Source organism: Muntiacus reevesi, chromosome 2 (genome assembly GCF_963930625.1).
Source record: "Muntiacus reevesi chromosome 2, mMunRee1.1, whole genome shotgun sequence".
Classification (NCBI taxonomy): domain Eukaryota; kingdom Metazoa; phylum Chordata; class Mammalia; order Artiodactyla; family Cervidae; genus Muntiacus; species Muntiacus reevesi.
Genome location: NC_089250.1, coordinates 249192566 through 249205074, shown reverse-complemented (window position 1 = coordinate 249205074; position 12509 = coordinate 249192566). Strand labels below are relative to the sequence as shown.

The 12509-nt window shown below is 44.2% G+C and overlaps 1 protein-coding gene across 1 annotated transcript; it reads left to right on the top strand.

Moving 5' to 3' along the window:
- Positions 1 to 242: 242 nt before the first annotated feature.
- On the top strand, positions 243 to 9730 carry NOB1 (NIN1 (RPN12) binding protein 1 homolog). The gene is made up of 9 exons (XM_065925663.1): positions 243 to 391; positions 513 to 645; positions 3066 to 3196; positions 4840 to 4911; positions 5112 to 5240; positions 5332 to 5532; positions 6151 to 6248; positions 7276 to 7420; positions 9135 to 9730. The coding sequence occupies exons 1-9, from the start codon at positions 329 to 331 to the stop codon at positions 9402 to 9404; spliced, it is 1242 nt and encodes a 413-aa protein (XP_065781735.1). The 5' UTR covers positions 243 to 328; the 3' UTR covers positions 9405 to 9730.
- The last annotated feature ends 2779 nt before the right edge of the window (positions 9731 to 12509 follow it).

Here is a 12509-nt window from a genome sequence, read left to right as displayed (position 1 = left end):
CTAGAGGTCAACGGGGTCGCAGAGTCGGACACGACTGAGCGACTGAACTGAACTGAACGGTCAATAGTTGATGGCAAAGCGAGTTTTCTCAGGTGACCACCCACGCCGGGCCCCGCCCAAAATCTGACCCCGCCCACACCTCCCGGGCAAGCCGAGCGGCCGTACTGCGCATGCGCGCAGGTGGCCCGGAGCCGGAAAATGCCGGCGCGCCCGCCAGGAGTCGCCGCTTAGTTGCAGTTTCTCTTCTCGGTTCCCAGAGGCCCGGATTGATACGGAGGCACTGGCGGAAGCTCCGCGCGCATGCGCGGTCTGACCTCGTTGGGCCAACATGGCGCCAGTGGAGCACGTTGTAGCGGATGCCGGGGCGTTTCTGCTGGATGCGGCGCTGCAGGTACACGATGCTCCTGTGGAGAGGACCGGGGTCTGGGCTGGTGGCCGCTGAAGGAGTCTGGGACATCCGGCAGCACGTTGCGCGCTGCGGGCGGGTGTGAGCTGGGCTGGTCTCCCCGCAGGACATCGGGAAGAACATCTACACCATCCGGGACGTGGTCAGCGAGATTCGGGACAAGGCCACGCGCAGGCGGCTCGCCGTTCTGCCCTACGAGCTGCGTTTCAAGGAGCCCCTTCCTGAATACGTGCGACTGGGTGAGTACCCCTGCCCGATGTTGATGGTGAAGCTGGGTCCCAGGTTGCTGACTGAACCTGCTCTGGTGCTAGTTGGAGCCTGGTTACTTTATCAGAGTTGGTTTAGAAACCCCACGGTCAGGATCGTGGTGGGAGAGAGGCTTCCTGGGTCAAGAGTCAACCAGGCCTTGCTGCTTACTACCCATGTGCCCTTGGGTGTATCAGTCAGGCTCTCCAGGCGTCAGTTTCCTCATCTGTAAAATGGGATTAACAATAGTACCTATCCGCGGGGTTGCTGGGAGCATTAAAGGAAGAATGTCACTCAGCACAGTGTCCAGCGTTTTGTAAATATTAAATTTGTTTGGATTAAAAATAGAAGTCCTGCCCTGGAAAGAACCTAAGTGGTTGAAAGTGTTTTAGGGGTTTTAGGATTTAAAGGCTGATAATGGAAATGATGTTACCTACACTAATTGTGACTTCTTTAGCTTTCTCTAACATACTAGGCTTTGTGATCTTTGACAAGGTACTTAATCTTTCTGAGGAAATACTAATAGTATTTACTTCACAAGATTTGGCTAAAGCAGTCCCACTCCTAGGGATATACTGGGTCAAAGCTATAATAATTCAGAAAGATACATGCACCCCTATATTCATAGCAGCACTGTTCACATTTGCCAAGACATGAAAACAACCCAAATGTCTATTGACAGATGAATGGATAAAGAAGATATGGTACCATATGATACAGTAAAATACTACTCAGCCATAATAAAGAACAAAATATAATGTCATTTGCAGCAATGTGAATACTAGAGAATATTATACCAAGATATTATATACTTTATATATTTATAATATTTATAAATATATATTTATTTATATGTAAATATAAATAAATTGGGGTTGTTAGCAGATGTAAGCTTTTATATATAGACTGGATAAACAACAAGGTTCAGTAGAACGTATAGCTCAGAGAACTATATTCAATACCCTATAATAGACCATAATGGGAAAGAACATTTTTAAAAGGAATATAAATGTATAACTGAATCATTTTTTTATACAGTAGCAATTAACACAACATTGTGAATCAGCTCTATTTCAATTTAAAAAGTTTTTGTAAAGATTTGACTTAAGGATAAGATGAAAAGCTTTTAACATAGCACCTGGTACATAGTACCCAATAAATTTTAACTGCTGTTAATTAATAGCGGCATTTTTAGGAAATGTGAGCTGTATACTTATTGTTCCTGGTGTTAATGTAGCAAACTAAGATTATGGCATCTGGTCCCATCACTTCATGGGAAATAGATGGGGAAACAGTGGCCAACTATATTTTGGGGGTCTCAAAAATCACTGCAGATGGTGACTGCAGCCGTGAAATTAAAAGACGCTTACTCCTTGGAAGGAAAGTTATGACCAACCTAGACAGCATATTAAAAAGCAGAGACATTACTTTGTCAACAAAGGTCCATCTAGTCAAAGCTTTGGTTTTTCCATTAGTCATGTATGGATGTGACAGTTGGACTATAAAGAAAGCTGAGCGCAGAAGAATTGATGCTTTTGAACTCTGGTATTGGAGAAGACTCTTGAGAGTCCCTTGGACTGCAGGGAGATCCAACCAGTCCATCCTAAAGGAGATCAGTCCTGGGTGTTCATTGGAAGGACTGATGTTGAAGCTGAAACTCCAATACTTGGGCCATCTGATGTGAAGAGCTGACTCATTCGAAAAGACCCTGATGCTGGGGAAGACTGAGGGCAGGAGGAGAAGGGGACGACAGGGGATGAGATGGTTGGATGGCATCACCGACTCAATGCACATGAGTTTGGGTAAACTCTGGGAGTTGGTGATGGACAGGCAGAAGACATCTTTCTGTTAATATGTCAAAATATTATTGTATATGTTTATTATTGATGTCTCAGGAGAATAACAACACAAGACCTGGAGGGATGTGGGTTTTCTTGTTGGGGTGGGTTTACATACAAAAACTGTTCAATATTTGTTACCCAGTATTTTTGTCTCATAGACAATAATTATTGGTTGAATCACCTTCCCATCCCACTTTGAACTGTGATCATCCATTCTATTAAAAAAGATTGTTAGAATCAGAGAACTTTACTGCTGAGGGAGAAGAGACTTTGTATTCTAATATAATACCAGAGCCTAGAAAAGGAACTCTCATCCTTTGCAAATATTATGCTAACTTTCAATGATTTTCTGTTAACTTTTTTGTCCCTTCATCTGCACTCAGTAAGGATCTTACTGGCATAAATCTTGAGAGATACGAATGTCTCAGTTCTGAGTAGAAAAAGATCAGGAGATGAATGAATGAGGTGTTTTTGGGATACTGATCCAAAGTTCTTTTCATATTTTCATTACAGTTATCCAAAGTCATACGGCTCTTTGCTTTTAACTGAACTTTGGAATCTTTTGTTTACAGTGACTGAGTTTTCAAAGAAAACTGGAGATTATCCTAGCCTCTCTGCTACAGATATCCAAGTACTGGCACTTACTTACCAGCTGGAAGCAGAATTTGTTGGCGTATCTCACCTAAAACAAGAACCAGAAAAGGTAAATCATAAGGATTGTTGGTTTCATCCATTTTTACTTTTTTATTATGAAAACTATCAGATGTACAGAAGTAGAGGGAATAGTATAACGGACCCAGTGTCCCCATTATTCTGCCTCCATGGTTATCAACTCATGATCTGTTTTCATCTCTACCCACCCTAGCCATGAGCATTTTTAATTCAGACATCTTATTTCACTGATAGATATTTCTTGGTGTGTCTCAAAAGAGATTAGGTATGTCTTTTTAAAAAATAACCACAAAACCAATATTATACCTAAACAAAATTAATAGTAATTTCCCTGGTATCATCAAATATCCAAATGGGTGTTTGTTCACATTTCTTAATTATTATATAAACTTTTTAATAGTTTATTTGTTTGAATCAGGATCCAGATAAGGTTCATACATTGTAGTTAGCAAATGTGTCTCAGTCTTGACCTCTAAGTTCTTGGTAAGATTGGTTAAATTTAAAAATGCCGAAAGGGGAACTTTCCTGGTGGTCCAGTGGCTAAGACACCAAGTTCCCAATGCAGGGGTCCCAGGATCAATCCCTGGTTAGGGAACTAGATCCCGCATGCTGCCCCTAAGCAAGTTTGTATACTGTAACTAAAAGATCTTTCATGCCACAACTAAGACCTAGCACAGCCAAATATTTTTTAAAAAATTTTTAAAATGTTTAAAGAGTAAAAATCAACTATATTCTCACTACTTTTGAAAAAATAGAATTCTTTTCCAGAAACAAGCAAGAAAGAACACCAAAAATACTTACCATTTTTCTCAGCCCTTACTAACCTTCAAAATTCTGGGTTCCTGTTGTGCTTTTATGGATTTGTCCAGCTCGGTTAAGTTGAAGAGATTAATGGTTTTGTGCTTGGGCCCCACTGACTGTTTCCAGGCCAGAGGATTTTGGAAGATAGGTAGTTTATACTGTAGTAAGTAATTTCAACTAGTGTTTACAAAGAAGTACTTGATCTCCACTGTCTAAAGTCATCTAAACTGTAGTGGACTGATGTTCCTGTTCTAGTTGGAACTGCCTTCACTTGTTCTCAACAAGGTTTAGAGTCCTCCAGTCCAAAGAGTCTAAAAGTAATGTCTAAAATACAGACTTCTGTGTGTTACCAGAATGTTTTGGGGGGGATGGGAATCAAGGGAATAGTTTCACATAAAGGCTGACTTTGTGGCTGAGCCGGGTTTCTGTTTTGGCATCTGTCAACTTGAGATTCCTAAAAACCACCCTTTTCTGCAGTCTTTTGGGCAGGAGTTAACCTGTTTTATATCAGAATCTTTAAAATGTCCTGTCTCTTGACCCAGCAATTCCACTTTTAGGCATTTATCTTAAGGATGTTACCAAAGATACTTCCAGGTTTTATACATAATGATGTTCCTTAAAGCTTTATGTCTTGGACCAAAAAAGAAATGTCCTAAAATGGTTATTTGGTGGTAGTGGAATCCCTGAATAATTCTTCATATATATTTTTATGTTTCCCGCTTTTTAAAAAACAATTAATAAATCTTTTAATTTCAGTAACCAGGGGGAAATATTTTGTTTTCTGTTTTTTTTTTTTAATTACTCTTCCATGTTGAATTTTCAACCTGTATTTTTTTGCTTAGTGCTGTCTCTTATTTCTTTTTCTTTTTAAAGGTTAAAATGAGTTCATCCATTCAGCACCCGGAAACTCCTCTGCACATTTCTGGTTTCCATCTGCCCTCAAAGGTAATTTCTGAGACAGGCTCTTCATGCATTTTTCTGCTCCATGTCAGATCTCCACAAATTGTCTGATTCCAGGGAACCAAATTTATCCTGAGAGATGCTGCAGTATGTCCAGCCCTGTCTGACTTGTACATTGTATATCATTTCATCTATAACTCTTTCTCAGTTTGCAGGTTTAAAAATTACTTTTCTTTTAATCTCAGCCTAAACCCCCACGAGGAACAGTAGAACACAGACACCCAGCCAGTGAGCCTGAGGACCTTGAGTTCAGTTCCTTCATGTTCTGGAGAAATCCTTTGCCTAACATTGATTGTGAACTGCAGGAGCTGCTGGTAAGGCCCTGCCTTATGATCTGATGACCACAGACTAGCATCTTCCAGCTGCACCCCTGGGCAGGGAGTTTGAATTCTATTAATGTTTCAGATGGACGGAGGTGAGGATGTTCCAAGTGAGGAGGAGGATGAAGAGAATGGACTTGAAGAAAGAAAGGACCAAGACAGTGATGATGACGGGGGCGGGTGGATAACCCCCAGCAACATCAAGCAGATCCAGCAGGAGATGAAGCAGTGTGCTGTCCCCAAGGACGTGCGGGTCGGCTGTGTGACTACAGACTTCGCCATGCAGGTGGGTGGAGTGGGTATTTGTCGGCCTGGGTTCAGCGTCATACCTGTTATAGGCAGTGGTCTCTCGGAGGTTGAGGATGGGGTTGTATAATGCTTCTTTTCCTGGTTCTAGAAACTTTGCCTATGCTGTTTGTTAATTTGCCGTTTTGCTTGGAGGTTGGGGAATCATAATATATTGACAAAATGTATGTATAATACATTACATTTCTAATGTCTAACATTCACAATCTGTTGCTGCTTTTCTTTCAGTGTGTGTAATGTTCTGTGCTGTGTTCAGTATTTGGAGACTGTAGCGGTTTCCAATCCAGAAATGAATAGCTTTGCTCTGACACAATGAACGTCTCCGTTAAGAGAGATTGCTTTAAAAAGAGAGAGATTACTCATGGAAGGTCTTGGCTAATTAATGCGCACAGTGGGTAGCCCTTGACATCAGAAGACTCTGGGTCCTTGTCCTAGTGTACCTGTCTTGAGAGGCATCCTATGCTTGCTTTTCTTGAGCAAAAACCCTTCATGAGCCAGACCAGGGTTTGGGAAGTTCTCTTAACTGTGATTATGCAAACGTTAAAGATAATGTCGGTTTTGCTCTGAGTTTGGTTCCCCATTAACGTGTTGGTTGCAGAACGTCCTGCTGCAGATGGGGCTGCACGTGCTGGCCGTGAACGGCATGCTGATCCGCGAGGCCCGGAGCTACATCCTGCGCTGCCATGGCTGCTTCAAGTACGTAGTCGGTAGTGTGGGCTCCGGCACCCCTCTGTCGAGCACCCCTCTCTTCCTAAACCTTCAGTGGGCTTCTCGAAGGGAGGCCTTGCCTTCTGTGCAGGTGTTCCTTCCACCTCAGATTAGCCCCAGTGACGGGATATTTTCTTGCACAGAATATTTCCTAGTCCCTGTTGAGAGGGCTCTGTTCACTTGCACAGACTTCAGGTCAGGGGTCTGGCTTCTCTGGCAGTTGCACGCAGCTCTTGTCTCCTGCCCCTGGGAACTGAGGGAGAATTCCTCAAGGGTAGACACTAGGGCTCCTGCTTGGTCCTTGAGAGCAGCAGCTTCTCCTGTTCAGTCTTCCATTGGGGCTTGAGAGGGTAGGAGAGTGGCAAGGCCTGGGGGTCGGCCTCAACGCCCACACCCATTCAACCATAACAGCTTCGCTAGTGCTTTCTGTATGATTCATTAATAAATTCTCAGCATCTCCAGAGCCACCTCCTGGCATCATGCCCAGTGACATGACATTTGGGGCCAAGGTATTCAGTAATAGTTGTAATAATGTGATAGCATGCCCCTGGGGAAGGTGGGGGGTGGTAAGAACACTGACTCTGGAGCCATATTCCTTGGTGTATGCCTGCCACTTACTGGCTCTGTGACCTTGAGCAGCTTGCTACCTAGCCGCCATTTCCCCACCTGTGAGATGGAGATACACCAACCTCATGGGGTTGTTTCCATGGTACCCTTGTAGCATACCTGACAGAATTCGGTAAAGAGTTCACGGTCACTGTAACAACATTCTGCTCAGTTTTTTTGCTTAACCATCTATGTCGTTTCTTCCCTGGAACCGTGGGGCAGCAATGTGCGTACATCGGCCTCGCGATACAGCCGGGCAGCCCTGGTCCAGGACGGCAGTGCAGTTCAGCCTGTCCCCTTCCACTTCTCGTGCCTCCTCCTCCTCCGAGGCCTGAGACTCACCTTGCGCCCCCGGGACTGGGTTTGCTGCCCGAGGCTCCAGTGCAGTGAGGCTCCTCTGTGTCTGTAGGACGACATCTGACATGAGCCGAGTGTTCTGTGCCCACTGTGGAAACAAGACGCTGAAGAAGGTGTCCGTGACCGTCAGCGATGACGGGACCCTGCACATGCATTTCTCCCGCAACCCGAAGGTGCTAAATCCTCGCGGCCTGAGGGTGAGTAGAACGGTTCCCACTCCCCTGGTGGCAGGGCCCGGGGTTGGGGAAGTGAGACCTCTTAGCATCAGGAGCAAAATGATCAGAGAGAACAAACCCTCATGGTTTCTACAAGATAGTTCATGAAAACCTGTGATCCAGATGGGGAAGGCTCACAATTCAGCCTCCCCATGAGCTTTGTGAGGAGTTTGCAGTCTAAGAAGAAATCACTAGTAATTCCACACAATAAATTACATGTGGGGTCACAGAGAGGTCGTTTGTAGGGTGCTGGAGGTTGGATGTGTGTGGGAGTTTGAGGATGGGCAGAATTTCCGAAAGCTCCAGGAACCACAAGGGAAGGGGTGTGAAGTGCTCAGCACAAGCGTTCTGACTGGACATGCAGCCGAATGGATTTGTCTTGAGGAATCAGGAGAGAAGCGTTGAGAGACCAGCAGGTATACCTGTGGCCGACCCAGCACTGAGTTCTCCAGGCAGGTGCCACTACCGTGAGAAGGTTGTTCATTTTTAAACTTTCTATTCTGAAATAATTTTAGATTTATAGAAGAGTTGCCAAAAAATAGTACAAATTCCCATTTTACCTTTCACTTAAATTTCCCAATTTAATCGTTTACTACATTTGCTCTGTCATTTATATATATTTTTTCTTTTCCCCTAAAAACCATCTAAGAGTAAAGGCTGCCTGATGCCCTTCGGCCCCTCGATACTTTGGTGTGTGTTTCCTGAAACAAGCACTTTGTCTTTCACACCCACTGTACAATTACTAAAACCAAGAAGTTAACGTTGCTTCAGTACAACTATGCTAGCTTCCCAGACGGCACTAGTGGTAAAGAATCTGCCAGTGCAGGCGATGTTAAGAGATGCCGGTTCGATCCCTGGGTCGGGAATATCCCCTGGAGTAGGAAGCAGCAACCCACTCCAGTATTCTTGCCTGGAGAAGCAGCCTGTGGGCTACAGTCCATGGGGTCGCAGAGAGTCAGACACGACTGAGCAACCTAGCATGCAGTACTACTGTCTGTGGGTCATATTCAGACTTTGACACAGATTTATTTTACAGCAAAAGAAGAAAAGGGTTAGGATCACACACTGTCATGTCTCTTTAAAACTGAAGTAGTTTGTCAAGTCTGTTGTCTTTCACACCTTGACATTTTTAAATGGTTTTAAAGAGTTCAAAGCAGTTCCGTAACATCCCTTACCTTGGGTTTGTCTGGTGTTCCCTCCTGCTTAGATTCAGGCTGTACAGTGTTGGCAGGAACACCCAGAAGTGATGCTGAATCTTCCCAGTGCATCCTGTCAGGGGGTAAATGATAACTAGCTGTCCAGTTTACTGCTGATAATAACTCTGATCACTTAGTTAAGGCAGTTTCTTATATAATGCGAATATAATTAACCAAAACCAAGATGATCAAATTTCCCATAAGGTTATTATTTGTAATTAATAAGTAACTTAGAGAAAGACAGTCTGAAGTCTTTCTGTCTTTAGCTGAGAGTATGTAGTCAGAATACCACTTTGGGTTTTGCATCTGCGAGGTGAGGCCAGGCTCAAGTGGGAAGATGCGTGTCAGGGGCTTAGCGCACAGCAGGCAGTGGTGATGGACTCCGCTGGTGTCGTCGGCCCGCGTGCAGAGTTGTCGGGTGAGCTTTACGTTAGCAGGATCTGGTGTGTATGAATACGAATCCCCATCCTTCTAACGGCCTTTCCCCTTCTTGTTTGCAGTACTCTCTCCCCACTCCCAAAGGGGGCAAGTACGCCATCAACCCCCACCTGACCGAGGACCAGCGCTTCCCTCAGCTGCGACTCTCCCGAAAGGCCAGGCAGAAAACCGACGTGTTTGCCCCTGACTACATAGCTGGGGTGTCCCCCTTTGCAGAGAATGACATCTCCAGCCGTTCAGCCACCCTGCAGGTCCGAGACAGCACCCTGGGAGCCGGGAGGAGACGGTTAAATCCCAATGCTTCCAGGAAGAAGTTTGTGAAGAAAAGGTGAAGCAGCAGCTCCACAGGCAAGCTGGACGGCCGCCCAGGAGACCTGTCTCGGGCCCCAGTGTGCCGGCCCTGCGGCCCCCGGACTCGGAGAGGGCCCTGACTTCCTCAGCGCCGCCTTGGGACTTGCTGTGGTGCCTCAGGTTGGGTTTGTGGTGGAGCCTGGCTAACCCCTGACCTGTGCGCATCCAGAGAACCGGGATTCCTGCCATGTTGAGGGAGTTTGATGAAAACAGAGCAAACGGTGCCTGGAGCAGATCTTTAGCCTTTAAAGACAGGAACTTCTAAGTGGTAATATTTTTCTAATAAATGTGATTATAAGCTTCTGTGCATTTTGTTTTTTTCTTTAAGGTAGTTTGGGAGAAGCACTTAAGGTGTGCACTCAAAGATCAAGCATTTAGGTTTTCTTTTTACCAGAAAGTATACTAGGTACTAATTTTATTATTTAAAAAAAAAAAAATTATAGCTCTTAATTTTAACTCATTTTGAAAACGTTTCAGTCATCCAGGAAAATACCTAGACTCTCCCATTGTTAACATTTCTTACTTGCTTTTCCCTTTCTTCACATACAAGCACACAGTGTCTCCTAGGACAGTGATGTTCTTTTACATAACCACAGCAGTGATCAAATTCAGGAAATTTAACATGATACATTACTATTACCTAATACATAACACTTCAGATTTTACCAACTCGCCCCAATACTGTCCTTCATAACATTTTCCCCCAGATCTGAACAATCTCTCCGCCTTTGTCTTTTGTGAAGTTGACCTTTTTAATAGTATAAGCCAGGTTTTCAACATGCCCCTCTATTTGGACTTGACAGGATGTTTCCTTGTAATCAGATGGAGGTGATCCATATGGGACAAGAAAGCTACATACATGATCATTGGTTCTCAGTGCATCACCCTAAATGATGGTAACAGATTACTTGGTAAATAAACCTGCTGAGTAGAAGATTTCTTAAGTTCTCTACATTAACAGTGTATTCACAGAGTGCCAGCTTCAAAAGTTCCTTATATCAAGTTTTTCCCTGTATGGTTGTCTATTTAGTATAAAGCTAATTAGGGGGAGGGAGCTTAATTCAGTTTAAGATATTTCCTATGTATTTTTTAAATATGAAAACTCAGTTCCAAAAGTAAAAACCATATAAACTACACTGTATGAAACGTGTGTGCAGAACTAGACGGCCTTTCCCTCTCATCCCCGTTTCCTCTTTCCCCTGCCTAATCCATTTCATTTGTTTCTGACTTATCCTTGTGTTTTCTTTTGCAAAAAAGTGTGTGGGTTATGTGTTACATTTTGGAAGACAGGAGGCAATAGTTGGTCCACTGCTCATATGCACACAGAACAGTACCTGGAACATGGTGGGTGCCCAATAAATACTTGTTGCATATATTTGGCATTTAATACTAGCTTTGTAAAAACTGATATATATATAACCAAACTCACCCCCTGCTACTCAGAGTGTTTTGACTAGCTGGTCATGCATCACAACTTTCTACTGGCTGATTTAAGAGTTTTCAGTTTCAGTTTCAGTTGTTGAAGGCAGAGCCAGAATACTAGCTTGGCTGTGGAGGGCCTTCAGGGTTGTCTTTAAACTAAGTCATACAGTTTCACTCCTGGCCAACAGGATGTAAAAGGGTTCATCTTTACCCTCTCACCTGAAACAACTTAAAAAAGAGCTAAAACACAGAAAATCACAGTATTCAGCTTCTGGAGGTCAAGCAGGTGATCCCCGAGAGAGGAGGACACAGGTGAGCTCCACAATTGCACTGGTTTGTTATCTAGAGAAAGAATTTCCAGAAGGAAGAGGTGGCGCAACAGTGCTGGGAGTCCAGGAGGGCCCAAACAAAGGAAAGGAGCGACCATCACAGCGCTTGAGTGCACACAAGCATTCCACGTCTGCAGAGGGGCCCCTGTGCATCCTCGGCGAAGTGTTGATGAGCACTTACGTGAGGAGTTTCCTGAGGCTGGGAAAGGAAATAGCCCTCCCCACCAAAACGAGATAATCCTTGAAGCTCACCCGAAGCCAGGGACGCTTCACACTCTCGCTATACAGAGTGGAAAACTTCCTAATTCACAGGCATCAGGCAGGTACTCTAGATCAGGAAACAATTATTTCCAGACTAAAGGCTGCTCTGGTCTTACCCAACAAAGCCAACCTTGCAAGAATCCTACTCCTAGTTTGATGCCAGAACCAGTCTTGTGGCCCCACCCAATCCCACTGGAACAAGAAACAATCCTTGGGACTTCCCCATTGGTCTAGTGCGCCTGCCAATGCAGAGGACATGGGTTCAATCCCTGCTTCGGGAACTAATATCCCACAAGCTTTGCACCAACCGACACTCCGTGTCTCAACTAGAGAGCCCCACGCACCCCAACCCACTGAGCCTGCCTGCTGCAACTAAGACTGGACGTGGCCAAAAATAAATTTTTTTTTTAAGAGAAAGGTCAGTGTTTCCACATTTTCAAAACACTCTCCCAAGGAAGCAGTATCATCCTAATTCATAGCCAAGCAGCAACAGTCTGGGGGATCTAGAAGAATACCCCATATACATTATTAGCAATGACCCGAGTTTGATCCCTGAGTCAGGAAATAGCAACCAAACTCCAATATTTTTGCCTGGGAAATCTCATGGACAGAAGTACCTGGCCGGCTACAGTCCACGGGGTCACAAGAGTCGGACACAACTGAACAACTAAACCTACCTACCTACCCCAGTATTTATGGACAGGAGGAAATCTGGAGTGGAAACATTCAACATGTCCACATCACTATGCTTTTGTGTTCATGTATTTGGAGGTAAATTCTTATAAATGAAACCTTTTGTGTAAGTAAGACAATGATGAAACTGTAGTTCTGTGAAGCACAGTGACATTATGCATGTTTGCTAACAGCTGCTTATACCTCTTCAGACATCGGGTGTTCTCTATCTACACTGTTTGCGAAGCCCAGTGCATGGATCTTGAATGATACTCAACAAATGCTTGTGGAGCTGGATGCGTGATTCAGACCACTTTGGAGAACATAATTAAAGAGGCAAGAAATACTTTTTCCAAACTTCTCTTTTAGTTTGCTCATGGAAATAACAAATGAGTTCCCCAT

Excerpts from the sequence above, each read along its gene's own strand:
- NOB1 (XM_065925663.1), top strand. The coding sequence starts at position 329 with ATGGCGCCAGTGGAGCACGTTGTAGCGGATGCCGGGGCGTTTCTGCTG. Across the intron at positions 392-512 it reads TGCTGGATGCGGCGCTGCAG|GACATCGGGAAGAACATCTA; the intron begins GTACACGATGCT and ends GTCTCCCCGCAG. Across the intron at positions 5,241-5,331 it reads GTGAACTGCAGGAGCTGCTG|ATGGACGGAGGTGAGGATGT; the intron begins GTAAGGCCCTGC and ends TTAATGTTTCAG.